Raw genomic sequence first — 15,899 nt, 5'->3', positions numbered from 1 at the left:
CATCATCCTCTGTAAGCAAAATAATAACGTTCCCACAACACCCCCAACTCCCTTTTCTCACATGGGGCGCCAAATTTTTGATGTGCACCTTTTCTCGCCTGACAGCGTGAGGAGCCTTTCCGCAAGTCAGCATGGGGTGTGTAATAATTAGCCCCCAAGAGCGTCAGAGGGTTGTTCGTCACATAGCACTATGCAGAGAGGCACATTAGTAGCTCCAGGCCCAGGAGGGAGCAGCCGCTGACTGACTGCCAAATCCTCCCTGCCGACGGTGGTTGGCGGCAGCCACTGCATCAGTAGCTGACTCAAGATGTGCTCCCACCCACCGAGTCAAAACATTATGTACTGTCATTACAAGTGTGCAAAGTGGACGTCTCCACAGATCACTGAACCACACGACAACTCTTTCTCTCGGCAGGGATGATTGAAAGGCTACGATTGAAGACAAGGGAAACTAGAGATCATCCTGCTGTATAATTTACTCATTATGGCCTTGTAATTGTAATATATTATATAATATTATATTAATACATATTGTGATTTAAATGTACTTTTTATTTGGCCAGTCATTTTTCCTACAGACTATTTTTTGTGATACAAACTTGTCTTACAACATGTTTTAATAGCATCTCCGATTTACACATCAGTAGAAAGAACGGCATAAGAGTTTGAATCATTTCCATGAATCAATTCAAACAATCAATTTTAATGAATCAAATAAAAACTCTCATACAGTGATTGCCGTCATTACTTAAAATGACCGTTTTCTTTGACAGTAGCAGCAAAAATTGGTGTAAGAGTTCGGTTCGTTTTCACGAATCAGTGCAAACTGTCATTTTCAAAATGAATCAATTAAAAAAGTTGACTCAGTGATTTGCGTCATTAAAAATAAAATTGCTATTTTATTTAGTAGAGTTAGCACAAAAATGGCATAAAAGTTAGGTTCATTTCCGTGAATCAGTTCAAACGGTCATTTTTTACGAATCAATTAAAATGAAATAAAAATTGTGATTTGCATCATTAACCAAATCTATTCTCAAAAAAGTTTAGGCGTGTCCCATCAGTTCAAACAGATAGTCCCGCCCCAAATTCACACCATTGGTTGAGCCAGTATTACTTTGGGCTGGTTGGGATACTCAAATGTTTTGAAAGCGCCACAAATAGTCCATGAGCCAGGGGGGTCCATCGGTATCAACGGGGGGGCAAATGCTATCATTGTTTTTTGGCAAGGTATACACCCCTAGTATTAGAAAAATCACGATAGCAGTGCAGCGGTGGTAGCGAAATCACTTTTTTGAGCTCATGAAGTTACTAACCCCCTAAAATAAATTCCGTTTTTGAAATCTGGTGTATATCTGGTTTAGGCTCATGCTAGGGATATTATCAATATTCTATAATATGGTGCTTGGTATCGTTGGAAAGGGGACCTTTTAGGCTTTCATTTAAGCCCAGTACTGAATCTGTCTGACAAACACAGAGGTCACAAGACTTCTTTAAACCAGAAATAACACACATTTTTTCACAATTTCCGCCTAAACTGTATGCTTTCTTTTATCCCTGTGGCATGAAAGAACAACATGGACACAAAACTCAACAACTTCAATACTCAAGGCACTCTGATGACTCAGAAAATGTATAATATACCCATACTATTTATTTGTGAGAGCCTTAAATTAGACTTGTGCAGCCAGCACAAGTCTTCAAAATAGAATAGAGCCAATAGAATGGACAAATAGAATACCCTATTAGTCCAGGGCCAAATGGCCTATTTATTCATGTACAGTTGTAATAAAAAGTAATTGTTTCAATAGTGTAGTCAATGGTGTTGTAAACATAACACTTGTAAGTGGTTTAACAAAATGTTTCTATCATGTATTTTGATATTCAGATATGATGTCAGAAAGTAGCTCATGCACGGAATGTTGATGGATTTTGACAGTTTGACGAGGTTTTGTCAGTTTTGTGAAAAGATTGTTGGTTCAGTTGACTGGTTATAACAACACTACCAACTATGTCATCTTCAAACAACTTCCATTGAGTTCCAGGGGTATTAAATGTAAGTACAAAATACTTTTTCTCTTGTGCTTGTGAATTGGTGGGGAATAGTAGCAGTAGCTAATGTAAGCTTGGTGTTTTTAGCAGGCTAGCTATCTAGCAGGCTAGCTAGCTTGCAGGTTAAACAGTGTAACAGTAACTGCTACAGTGCAGTCAGGGCTCTCAAGTGTCACGTGACAGTCACTCATTTCGGTCTTTTGTCACGCCCTCTCGCCACACATTGTATTTCTAACGCGGAAAAACTATTTATAATATATTTAATATGCCGCAGTGCCCAAAATGTCTCTGGCCACGCCAGTCTCATTATGGAACCGGCAGGAATCAATCGCTGTAAAAATCTATTATTGTCTATCCATTATAAAAGTGCATCTATCCATTATCCATTATAAAAGTGCATCTATCCACTATAAAAGTGCATCTATCCATTATAAAAGTGCATCTATCCATTATAAAAGAGCATCTATCAATCATAAAAGTGCATCTATCCATCATAAAAGAGCATCTATCCATTATAAAAGAGCATCTGTCCATCATAAAAGTGCATCTATCCATCATAAAAGAGCATCTACCCATCAAAAAAGGGCATCTATCCATCATAAAAGTGCATCTATCCATTATAAAAGTGCATCTGTCCATTATAAAAGTCCATCTATCCATTATAAAAGAGCATCTATCCATCAAAAAAGTACATCTATCCATCATAAAAGTACATCTATCCATCATAAAAGGGCATCTGTCCATCATAAAAGTGCATCTATCCATTATAAAAGTCCATCTATTCATTATAAAAGTGCATGTATCCATTATAAAAGTGCATCTATCCATTATAAAAGTGCATCTGTCCATTATAAAAGTGCATCTGTCCATTATAAAAGAGCATCTGTCCATCATAAAAGTGCATCTGTCCATCATAAAAGTGCATCTATCCATTATAAAAGTGCATCTGTCCATTATAAAAGTCCATCTATCCATTATAAAAGTGCATCTATCCATTATAAAAGTCCATCTATCCATTATAAAAGTGCATCTATCCATTATAAAAGTCCATCTATCCATTATAAAAGTGCATGTATCCATTATAAAAGTGCATCTATCCATTATAAAAGTGCATCTGTCCATTATAAAAGTCCATCTGTCCATTATAAAAGTGCATCTGTCCATTATAAAAGAGCATCTGTCCATCATAAAAGTGCATCTGTCCATCATAAAAGTGCATCTGTCCATTAGAAAAGTCCATCTGTCCATTATAAAAGTGCATCTATCCATTATAAAAGTCCATCTATCCATTATAAAAGTGCATCTATCATTATAAAAGTCCATCTATCCATTATAAAAGTGCATCTATCCATCAAAAAAGTACATCTATCCATCATAAAAGTACATCTATCCATCATAAAAGGGCATCTGTCCATCATAAAAGTGCATCTATCCATTATAAAAGTCCATCTATTCATTATAAAAGTGCATGTATCCATTATAAAAGTGCATCTATCCATTATAAAAGTGCATCTGTCCATTATAAAAGTGCATCTGTCCATTATAAAAGAGCATCTGTCCATCATAAAAGTGCATCTGTCCATCATAAAAGTGCATCTATCCATTATAAAAGTGCATCTGTCCATTATAAAAGTCCATCTATCCATTATAAAAGTGCATCTATCCATTATAAAAGTCCATCTATCCATTATAAAAGTGCATCTATCCATTATAAAAGTCCATCTATCCATTATAAAAGTGCATGTATCCATTATAAAAGTGCATCTATCCATTATAAAAGTGCATCTGTCCATTATAAAAGTCCATCTGTCCATTATAAAAGTGCATCTGTCCATTATAAAAGAGCATCTGTCCATCATAAAAGTGCATCTGTCCATCATAAAAGTGCATCTATCCATTAGAAAAGTCCATCTGTCCATTATAAAAGTGCATCTATCCATTATAAAAGTCCATCTATCCATTATAAAAGTGCATCTATCATTATAAAAGTCCATCTATCCATTATAAAAGTGCATCTATCCATTATAAAAGTGCATCTATCCATCATAAGTGTATCTATCCATTATAAAAGAGCATCTGTCCATCATAAAAGTGCATCTATCCATTATAAAAGAGCATCTATCCGTCAAAAAAGGCATCTATCCATCATAAAAGTGCATCTATCTATTATAAAAGAGCATCTATCCATCAAAAAAGGGCATCTATCCATCATAACAGTGCATCTATCCATTATAAAAGTGCATCTGTCCATCATAAAAGTACATCTGTCCATCATAAATGTGCATCTATCCATCATAAAAGTGCATCTATCCATCATAAGTGCATCTATCCATCATAAAAGTGCATGTCTTCATGTTCATTTTATGAAGTATATTTAAGTAATTTTCAAGTATATTTTTAAAGTATACTTTATGTTGTAAGTATACTAATAATGTGTACTTGTAGTAAACGTGTGTACTATTTCAATACTGCTTGGGACTAAATAGGCCCACTTTTAGTATTTTTAGTATTTGTAAGAGTAAACTAAGTACACAACTAGTTTTCTCATTTGTAATGCATCTGTACTACAAGTGAACTTATAAGTATACTAGTAGTTTACTATTTTAATACAAGTAGTACATTTTTTAGTTTATGAAAGTACAAACTGATGTGTGCTCTCAGTAAACTACTAGTTTCGTAGTTTATACTACAAGTATACTTGTAAGTTTTCTTTAATTGAACATAACGTTATACTTATAGTTTACTATTTATATATTATTTTTGCACTTGAAAAATACCTTTAACTGTTCTTTAATTTTAAAAACATTTTATTAGCTTCATGCATCCTTTTTTAATCAACACTTGAATGTCAGTAAGTTTCATAAAGAAAGGCAACATTTTAAACAAAAAAGTAGAATTAGAGTAAATTGCTATACACTACCAGTGGACTAGCCTACACAAAAATTCAGATATGCAGAATTAGAAACATATCTGTTTTATATCAATATTCTAATCAATATTTTCAAACAATGTAAGTTTCATAAGACTGTATATGAAAAACTATGTAAAAAAAGTATATTTAATTGACTACTCAATCAAAAGAGTTAACACAACTACAAGACAAGTATACTTTGTTACTTAATTATTCTTTTAAGTATATCTGGATCAAAAGATTGAGTTCAAGTACAGGCCAAATATACCTGGGCCCGTATTCATAAATAATCTAATGCAAAGAGTAGTTCCTAGTGACAAAATTCTAAGAAAATTCTTAGAAATGTGGGCGTTTACTCTTAAAATTAAAGAAAAAATCCCAGTAAAGAAAAAAGTAATTCAGAAAGCATCTTAACCCTTAAAAGAAGTCTTAAGGTCAAAATTGTAAGGAGTACGGACGAGGACTTTTCAGAGGCTGAAGAGATTCTTTAGCAGAGGAGAACATGGCAGAAAGACGAAGAGGGAGAAAAAATGTGTTGCAGACAATGGATGACAGTGAGTTAATAAGACGCTATAGATTAGATCGTGCAGGGATCATGTTTGTGACTGATCTTAGAGACGCGCTAACATCTCCGACACAGTGCAGAAATGCCATAGCGCCAGAAATGAAAGTAATCACTACATTACGATATTTGGCAACTGGGAAAATGCAACAATGCAGCAGTGTGTAATGTACACAGTCACATGTCATTTCAAAGTGAAGGCTTAGAATAGACCCTATACTTTTCACTCTTTTTTTCCTTCTTGGACAACCAGCCAATCACAGTCTTCAAAAGATTGTGTCATACATAGCAACGGGGTCAGCCCCGCCTCCTCACTAAGATGAAAGTTTTTGTCTTTTCCTTGCTCAGAGTTGCTCTCAGATTGGCCCCGAATCGCTCTTAAGCTAAGACTCTTATGTAAAAGTTTTTAAGCTAAATTAAAGGACAAGTTCGGTATTTTACACTTAAAGCCCTGTTTTCAGATCGTTTCTGATGAAATAGAACAGTTAAGATTTCGGTTTAAAATTTTAAAATTTAAAATTTTCGGTTTCTGGGGTAGCACCCCCCCACCTCCACAATGGCTGCATAGGTTCACTGGAACAATCCTTCCTAAAACGCATTAAACAAAAATTGCAGCAAAAGATGCATAGTGCACCTATGCAGCCATTGTGGAGGTGGGGGGGTGCTACCATAGAAACCGAAAATTCTCGGGACAGCAACATGTGTCCAAATTTCAATCTTAACCATTCTATTTCATCAGAAACGATCTGTAAACAGGGCTTTAAGTGTAAAATACCGAACTTGTCCTTTAAGAGTTTTCTGAGAGGATTCTTAGAATCTTTATGAATACGGGCCCTGGACTTTTCTCTCAGTATAAATCAAGTACATAAAAAGTAGACTGAAAGTATACTTTCTTATTTTAAGTTTAAAAGAAGTATACTAAGTGTGAAAAACACCAAGCTTACATTAGCTACTTCTACTATTCCCCACCAATTCACAAGCACAAGAGAAAAAGTATTTTGTACTTACATTTAATACCCCTGGAACTCAATGGAAGTTGTTTGAAGATCATAGTTGGTAGTGTTGTCATAACCAGTCAACTGAACCAACAATCTTTTCACAAAACTGACAAAACCTCGTCAAACTGTCAAAATCCATCAACATTCCGTGCATGAGCTACTTTCTGACATCATATCTGAATATCAAAATACATGATAGAAACATTTTGTTAAACCACTTACAAGTGTTATGTTTACAACACCATTGACTACACTATTGAAACAATTACTTTTTATTACAACTGTACATGAATAAATAGGCCATTTGGCCCTGGACTAATAGGGTATTCTATTTGTCCATTCTATTGGCTCTATTCTATTTTGAAGACTTGTGCTGGCTGCACAAGTCTAATTTAAGGCTCTCACAAATAAATAGTATGGGTATATTATACATTTTCTGAGTCATCAGAGTGCCTTGAGTATTGAAGTTGTTGAGTTTTGTGTCCATGTTGTTCTTTCATGCCACAGGGATAAAAGAAAGCATACAGTTTAGGCGGAAATTGTGAAAAAATGTGTGTTATTTCTGGTTTAAAGAAGTCTTGTGACCTCTGTGTTTGTCAGACAGATTCAGTACTGGGCTTAAATGAAAGCCTAAAAGGTCCCCTTTCCAACGATACCAAGCACCATATTATAGAATATTGATAATATCCTTAGCATGAGCCTAAACCAGATATACACCAGATTTCAAAAACGGAATTTATTTTAGGGGGTTAGTAACTTCATGAGCTCAAAAAAGTGATTTCGCTACCACCGCTGCACTGCTATCGTGATTTTTCTAATACTAGGGGTGTATACCTTGCCAAAAAACAATGATAGCATTTGCCCCCCCGTTGATACCGATGGACCAAATTTGGGGCCCTGGCTCATGGACTAAAAGCAACAATGTTTACATTTAGCTAAGGAAAGTAGACTTTTTCATGGTTCATTCAGTAAAAAAATACTAGTAAAAGTACTCGCAAGCTCCAAGCTAACACACACAGTTGTAGTTCACATAAGGACGCTCAGAAACCCAGGCGCTGTGGGCAGCACGGCTTCTCGGTTTTGCCCGAAAACATTCCGGTGGTTTTTGCACCTCAAAGTGCAGAACAGGCCAAACAACCAATGAGATCTGACACATTAAGACCTTATGATACATCAGGATCATGTACGGCTGTAATCAAATTCAATGCATGTTAGTGGAACAGAGAATAAAGCGGAGCATAAAAACATCTGTCAGACTCAGATCACAATCAAAAATTAACCAAAACTTCAGAGAGATTTTAAATAGTCAGTCACTCTAACATATTGATCTAAAGTGTATTTCATACATTTATGCATATGCAAGCTATGCTGAAGTAGATTTTCAAAAGATATAAAGAGCCAAATTTCAAAGCAATAAAAGCTAGACTCTCTTCAAAGATTTTAAAATGGTCCCATAGTGGTTGTTGGAAAATTCAAGTTGGGCTTCAACAGTATTTAATCCAAGGTCTCCTGAGGCTTAATATGGTCAGTGGGTGAGTTTTAAAGTACACACAGAAATAGCATCCACCATATCTGCAAGAATAGACTGTAGTGAGCACATCTGTAAAAGACCAATCATAGCGACTGTGCGATGTGGACTCACGCATTTTCTGTAAAGCTGCTTTGAAATGATGTGTATTGTGAAAAGTGCTATACAAATAAATGTGAATTGAATTGAATCATACAGAATATTTCATTGGAGAGCAGCATAGTCATATGATTTCAATGACTAACTATTGTCTCAAAAAGCTATCATATACTTTCAGAAGTCTTGGAATAAACAGTAGCACACAAGTCATATGAACGACTTATCTGTTACTTACACTATTGTTAAAACGTTTGGAGCCTGTAAGATTTAACGATTTTAAAAAATATATATTATATATATAATTTCACTTAAATGACAATTCATAGGTAATTTTCATTGCCATTTAAGTGAAATTACTGAGCTTAAATATACGAGCTTGATAAAAATTATCATTCTAGAAGAACATCTCAGATGGCACTTAGAGGCTTTTGCATCTGAACTCTTCATATACACACACACACACACACACACACACACACACACACACACACACACACACACACACACACACACACACACACACACACACACACACACACACACACACATATATATATATATATATATACTTCTATTCAGCAAGGACACATTAAATTGATCACTATGATATTTCACAACTGAGATTTAGTCACATTTTGAGATATAAAGTTAGCTTGTTATGTACTTCTTGTACATTTCACAATAGCATACTACAGAAAACACTTTCTCAGACCATCATGCACTGTTGTTTAAGTGTGACACACCTAAATGCATTTTTTTAATAGCAAGTCGCAGATGTTTCACACCGGAAACGAGGGATACTTACTTGCAGGAGATGGAGTGCTATATCCACTGATAGGAAGTCCTGGAAGTGATGGAGGGGAGAGTCCTCCTAGCATATGAGGAAAGAAGTAAGGGTAGTGCGCCATAGGGAAGCCCCCTAAAGGGCTGGGGCAAGGGTTGCCGTTTCCAGACATGGCACGCTCAGATACAACACCGAGTCCCAGACCTCTGTGCAGGCTATCCGTGATGCCGGATGTCTACTTTCCCATCATGATCTACTTTTGGTAATCCAACTAGGAGAGCTTTGTCTGCGATTGTCCGTGTTGGCGCTTACTATTGTGGCAGTAAGACAGAGACAGGTTAATGATTGGTGATCCAGGGTGCGTGTGAGTGGTTATGACGCCATTCGATCACAGTGTGCGGCTCACAGGTGGGCCGCAATATGTTTTGGTGTTATGTAACTCTCTGGATACAATCCCAATGGTTTCTTGGAATAAAAGTGTGTAAGGCAGTATATTCCAGCACTGTTTGACAGGGATGTTATGTAGCAGCAGCGGAGTGGTTTGACACTTCACGGGGACCTGAGCTCACTCCAAACCACCAGTTTTCAGGAGGAATGACTGGGACGATGTGACACAAGAGGAATCGAGACGCGGTGCACCAGAGGTCACAAAATGCTCTTGGGTCAAACCTATCAGAGCGAGTCAGTCCAACACGGTGACCTAAGAAAGACAGAAAAAGAATGGAAAGGAACAGAGAAGAGGACATTTTTAGTTGTCAGATGTGTTTGCGGGCATGCATTTCAAATTGATACTTGATTACAAAGCTAAAACGAAAAAGGTGTACATGGTTGATTTACAGATAATGTTATGTAGCTCTCCCTTGTGCCAATTAAAATAATACTTGTCAATGGATCACATACTTTTTCTGTATATATTATTAATATTTTAAGTAACTATCATTGTCAATTTGAATTCAATTTCATTTCATTTTGCTGTCATTATATCATAAATGCTTTTCCAGATCTTTAAACAATTCCTGAGAAGTACATGCTGTGAATTATTAAATTATGTCTCAGTCTTCATTCCTAAATTAACATGTATAAAATCAGAAAGAATAACTACACTAAAAGGTTTCTAAAGTCTGCAGTTTGCAAGTTACAAAAAAATGTTCTTGAGAAGAAGTCTCTTATGCTCACCAAGGCTGCATTAATTTGATCAAAAATACAATAAAACAGTAATATTGTGAAATATTGTTACAATTTTCAGTATTATTACTCCAGTCTTCACTGTCACATGATCCTTCAGAAATCATTCTAACATGCTGATGTGATGCTCAAGAAACATCAACGTTTAAAACAGTTGTGCTGGTTAATATTTTTGTGGAAACAGTGTGTAGCAGTATGTATTACATGCTCACAGCAGCTCGTCTGTGAATGTACTGACAGAAGCAAGTCTTTGTACTTGCCCTGTAGCAGCGGCCGCAATAATAAACAGCAGCAGAAGTGTAGCAGATCTATTCCGCCAAGACCAAATACACATTGTCATACCATGCTCAACTACTCCGAGAGTTGTCATGATAGAAATACTAATTCAAGCCATTTTAGTGTCAATAGTACCTAAAGAGTACCATACTGAACGTGTTGTAGAATCATTAGGAACAGTTATGTTGACTTAGGGTACGTTTATACGACAACAATGTACTAAAAACGGAAAAGTTCTTCCTTCGCGTTTTTCGCATACAGACGACACCATTGTCAAAACGATCCCTGTTCACACGGATCTTTGACAACGATTAAAAACGCTGTATTATGCTGCCAGGCCAGTAGTTAGCAAAGACACTCTGTAAAGAAAAACTAAGCGCCTATAGACTGAACACGAAATACACATTCACATAACGTCACCGTTTTCACAAATTCACATTTTTGTAGTTTTGCAGAGATGATAACGCTATCATCAACAAAAACTTGCACTTTGAAACTTGTTTTTCAAAAATGAACATTTTCAGGCCATGTAACTGAATGGCCAAAACAGAAAAAGTTTAGCAGTTTTAGTTTCCGAAATCGAATACTTCTCTACTATATAGCATGCGAAAAACAGTACGCCAACAGAGTAGTATGTCCAAATACACAGTATTCAAAAAACAGCAGGCAAAAAAGTCGCTGGATAACCTACTTCTTCAGGCGAGATTCTGAAGTTCGCATTTGATGGACACTTTACTATCCCATGAGGCCACGAGAGAGGATTTATGAATGGAGGCGAAGCGACGTAAGCTGGTAGGTCACATGATAACGATAACATGGCGAATGTAGTATGTCTGGATTACATACAAACTACACACATTCATCCTATATAGAACATACTTTTTTTAACGCTCACGAAGTAAGTTAAAATTCAAATGCAGAACTACTCAGTACACGATTTCAGACACACCAATGTGTGAACGGCCCCTTACACTAATGTTACAACCTGTAACAGCTTTCAAATGAGGCTTTTGACTTTTGAGTTGACTGTGAGAAGTGTTTACCTCTTTTTTTATTTGAATTCTCTACACAAAAATGCTTTAAGGTCATAATTAAATCCAGGCCACATAAGAATTTTATCCAATCCTTTTTAGTAAGTCATGAGCATATTTTACTGAAAATCACATGGCAATCTCCAGTTCATTCCTCTGGGTTGGTCTGTAAAGCTTGTCTTAGTTAGCATCAGTAAAACCCCATGTTCATAATCATATTTAAAATCTAATTGATGTTCTTAGTAAGAAGTACCAATAACAGTGTAGTATTCTCAGCTCTGTTCTATATTTAAATCAGAATTTTCACAAATATCCAGAGAAAACGCAAAAAGTCTGTCTAGTCAAATTGTCACCCTGCTCTGTAGATATCATTATCAGTACTAGCCATTGAAAAACCTATAACCCATATTAAACAGTGTTAATCACTACAGACCACACACAGATTAGATACAATGACTGCTGAACTCTGGTTTAATAACCATAGGAATGTGTTCTCCATTCGTACGGTCTAAATGACAGACATCTGGAACATCACAATACATCCAGTTTGACATCATACCTCAGAAAGAATGCAAATAAACTGAGAAATTAGAGTAAGAAAGACTGCAAATTTACACTCAGGGCCTGTTCTTGAGCACTGAACCCAGCTTGACAGCGTGGGAAAATGCTGCCAAGGTCTTCCCCAGTGAGCTTGTTAACTGTAGAGTTCCCTCAGGAACACGGAGCAGGATCTTCACACAGACCGTCTGTCAGAAACCCTCATTAACACTATCTATCTGGGCATAACCTGAAAATGCGAGAGCGCAAACTGTAAGGAGGAGGAAAAACACTGTTTGAAGAACCAGTGATGAGCAAAAAAAAAGAAAAAGAGTGTCTATCTGTAATCAGTCTGTTTGTCTGCAAGCCAGTCGTGCTTCATCACTATCCTAGTGTCTATTTACCCGCAACTCTCAGGTCCATTTGTATGACCATATCTGGCGTCTTTCTGCTCGACTCTACCCATCTATTCTCAGGACTACACAACAGATATGAAATATTGCACAAGTAAATCTACTTCAAACATTCTCCCATATGGAATATGGATTATGAATCTCCCTGAAGGCATGCAGAGCATCATGGATGTACCGCTCGAAGGCGGAATGAGAAACTGAGAGAAAAAGTATAAAAAGAAGGCAGCAAGAGGGAGAGATCAAAGCCGAGAAAGAGAGAGTGAAGATACCTTATTGTGCTGCACGCGGCTCTCAAATCTCACTCATACATTATTAAACGGCGTACTAAGTAGGTTAAACCCCACTGGTCCCCTTTACATAGCAATGAACTCACTAATTCAAACTAATTCAATGCCAGAGAGTGTGTGAGAACGGGTGATAAAGAGAGATTAGAGGACTCATATTTGTGTGAAAGACAGATAGACACAAATGAAGACACCAAGAAGGAAAAAGAGTAGCTATACTTAAATGTAAAACGTTTCAGTGAGACGGTGGAACAGTTTTAAGCATAAACTCACTAGATGTTATTAGATTTATGACAAGAAACAATATCAAGTAAATAAAGCTTTTAGTGTATGACTGTTAGATTTGAGGCTAATCTATATGCTATAGTGTTCTCCTAAGAGTTGAAAAAATTCATCTTTAGCAGATAAAACCTTTAAAATGTAATGCAAATACCTTTGAAATGTTCAGTCTTTTTCTTCCGTAAAAAATGGACCAAAAAAATTAATGACTCATCCACTAAAAAGTTTGGTACAATCAAATGCTCAAAAGAATGAGAATGTCCCAATGCCAAAGCAATTAGCCATCATGGTTTAGGCTTGTGAAGCAAGTTAAAGTCTATTGGATTTATAATAAAGTAATTAATATTTTGTTCAGCTAGAACACATTCAATTGATCAAAAATGACAGTAAAGACATTTATGTTACAAAAGATTTATGTTTAAAATAAATGCTGTTCTATATCCATTCTTTCTATTCATAAAAGAATCATAAAAGAAATGTATCTCAGTCTCCACAAAAATATTAAGCAGCACAACTGTTGTCAATAATAACAATAAAAGTTTCTTGAGCATCAAATCATCATATTAGAATGATTTCTGAAGGATCACGTGACACTGAAGACTGGAGTAATGATGCTGAAAATACAGCCTTGACATCACAGGAATAAATAAATACATTTTATTCTTTACAATTATTCATACATTTTAACATTTTTAAGACTTCTTTCAAAAACACACACACAAAAAAACAGTTACTGACAGTTAACTTTTGAACGGTAGTGTACATGTTATTATGTCCTGATCAAACTTCAATCAGCACATGTAAGAAAAATGTGCTTCCAAAGAGATTCTGCTGGATCTTCATGAAACTACATTTACATACCCATTACACATTGATATAAACACGAGCAGTGCACATACACCACATACATAACACGCAGTTAGAATCAAAACACTCGCCAGCTGAGGTGGCAGGCATAATCAGAGGTGCTTATGTTCACTATAGTGAACAAGGGACAGCAACACACATACACACACAAATAATCTGACAATGAAAGTAAGTGTGGGTGAAGGCACACTAGTTCCCATGCAAGTCATACACGCAAGACTTGAAGGTGACGCACAGCTCAGCAAAAACACTGACATGCACACACTCAGAGTGAGAAACTCATGTTTCATAGCAAACCTTCAGAAATGCCCTCTATTTACACACACACACACACACACACACACACACACACACACACACACACACACACACACGTTGGATTCCTTTATTACTTCAACATTTGCAATGCTGTTAAAATCATATGGAATAAAAAAAAATTCTTTTTCATTTTTAACAGTTTTATAAATATAAGTCTTTAAAATGTTACCATCTAAAATCTATTTAAGGTCAGTTTGCTCATACATCTACTTTCGATCTGATGAACAAAAGGCACGCAATGTCAATCAACCATGTATATTTGTATGGAAGATGATGTTTCATTAGAAATCTAGACCTCAGTCATAAATTATCAATCTTTCTATATGGACACATACAGTGCAGGCACATTGACATCATTCATTCATCATGCATGCTCTTCAGCAATGTGCCTTCACAATCTCATCTTATAAATGTTTTAGTGCTTACCTTAACCAGCACCACATGAATCTCATGCAATATTGTGTGTGTGTACATATTTAGGCTGTATATCTGCTGAAATATACACATTTGTGTACACGTATGTGTTTCAAAACATGGTGTTTGGTTGTCTCTTGGACCAGGGAGACTATTTTTGAATGACAACAGGGCAAAGAAATGGCATATCTTGAGGCGATGATGAGAAAACAGAGCCTGAGTCTGTGTGTGAGAGAACAGATGATCTGGCAGACTGAGGGAAATGTGCAATAACAAAAGGTCAAGGTTCGTGGCCCAAGATTCAGGAACCTCGACCTTTGCTATTTCAACATAACTGAGAGAGACATGTGGACCTACTTTAGGAGCTTACACACACACACACACACACACACACACACACACACATATGTATGCACAAACATTTCAAACACAGACACACACAAACTTCAGTCACTTTCCGAAGTTGCCTGTGGCATTGGTCCATGTCTCACATATTTGCAGTAATGAATGACTTAATGTCAGAGTTAGTGAAAGCAACATTCAGCAACAGTGGTACAGACTGCAACTGCCAACAGTGTATTTATTGTACACTGTGATGCCAAGTTTACTTGTAACATTTAAAATGACTGATTTAAGGTTGTTGTTTTTTTCAGTATTTATCAGTTTTCAGCCATAACTTGAAAATAAATATCAGACAGAATTTTAATATCAGTACATCTCTAAAATAACTATTTTGTTGAGCATGCTTTAGTACCACTACCACGTCTTTAAAGGTTACATTGCTACAAACACCACTTATCTTTCTAGGGTCTCAAAGTATCACTTATCCCAAAACAAAACAAAAAACACTTGCACACACACAATGATATATGACGTCTGGGCCGACTGCTCTCTTGCTACAAACAGACCAAAACCACTTGGGAAGAAACCGCCCTTATAAAACACTCCCTAATCTGACCGTCATTTACTCCGCACACACATATAGATATAAAAACTCCCTCAATACATGTATGCAGCCAAACTATACAGTCAGACACAAAACTATATGTGAGGGGAGGAATATCAGAGGAAAGTGACACTCTTTCCATGAGAAAACTCCTCTGGGGACACTTAAGTGTGCTGCAAGAAACCTTAGGCCAACAGTCCTTGGAAAGAGACCACACATTAAAGGGGAGTAGGAGTTAGAGTATCTGGCAACCTTTCAAAAGAAAGAACAGGGTGTGTAAACATATTGCAAGGCAAGTAGAGAGAAACAAAATTAAGGGAACTGGCAATCTTCCTGACACGTTTTATGGAGTAAGTGGATTGATTGAATTAGCTTTCCTGTAGCTCAAACAGTAGAGCGTTGGCGCTTGCAACGCCAA

The 15,899-nt window shown here is 36.4% G+C and overlaps 1 protein-coding gene across 3 annotated transcripts in view; it reads right to left on the bottom strand.

Annotated features, from left to right (window-relative positions):
- rarab (retinoic acid receptor, alpha b) overlaps positions 1–15,899 on the bottom strand; it is a 123,473-nt gene that overhangs the window by 67,884 nt on the left and 39,690 nt on the right. For 2 of the 3 annotated variants that reach the window (XM_079890958.1, XM_079890957.1), the window contains exon 3: positions 8,953–9,631. In XM_079890958.1, coding sequence (XP_079747084.1) covers positions 8,953–9,103 — 151 coding nt within the window. In that variant the 5' untranslated portion in view covers positions 9,104–9,631. Of the gene's footprint in view, positions 1–8,952; positions 9,632–11,083; positions 11,118–15,899 lie in introns of those variants that run through there. The other variant, XM_079890959.1, reaches the window with a different exon arrangement.

Source organism: Squalius cephalus, assembly GCF_949319135.1.
Source record: "Squalius cephalus genome assembly, chromosome: 1".
NCBI lineage: Eukaryota > Metazoa > Chordata > Actinopteri > Cypriniformes > Leuciscidae > Squalius > Squalius cephalus.
Note: the sequence above shows the minus strand (reverse complement) of the source record. Positions and strands in the feature narration are given on the sequence as shown.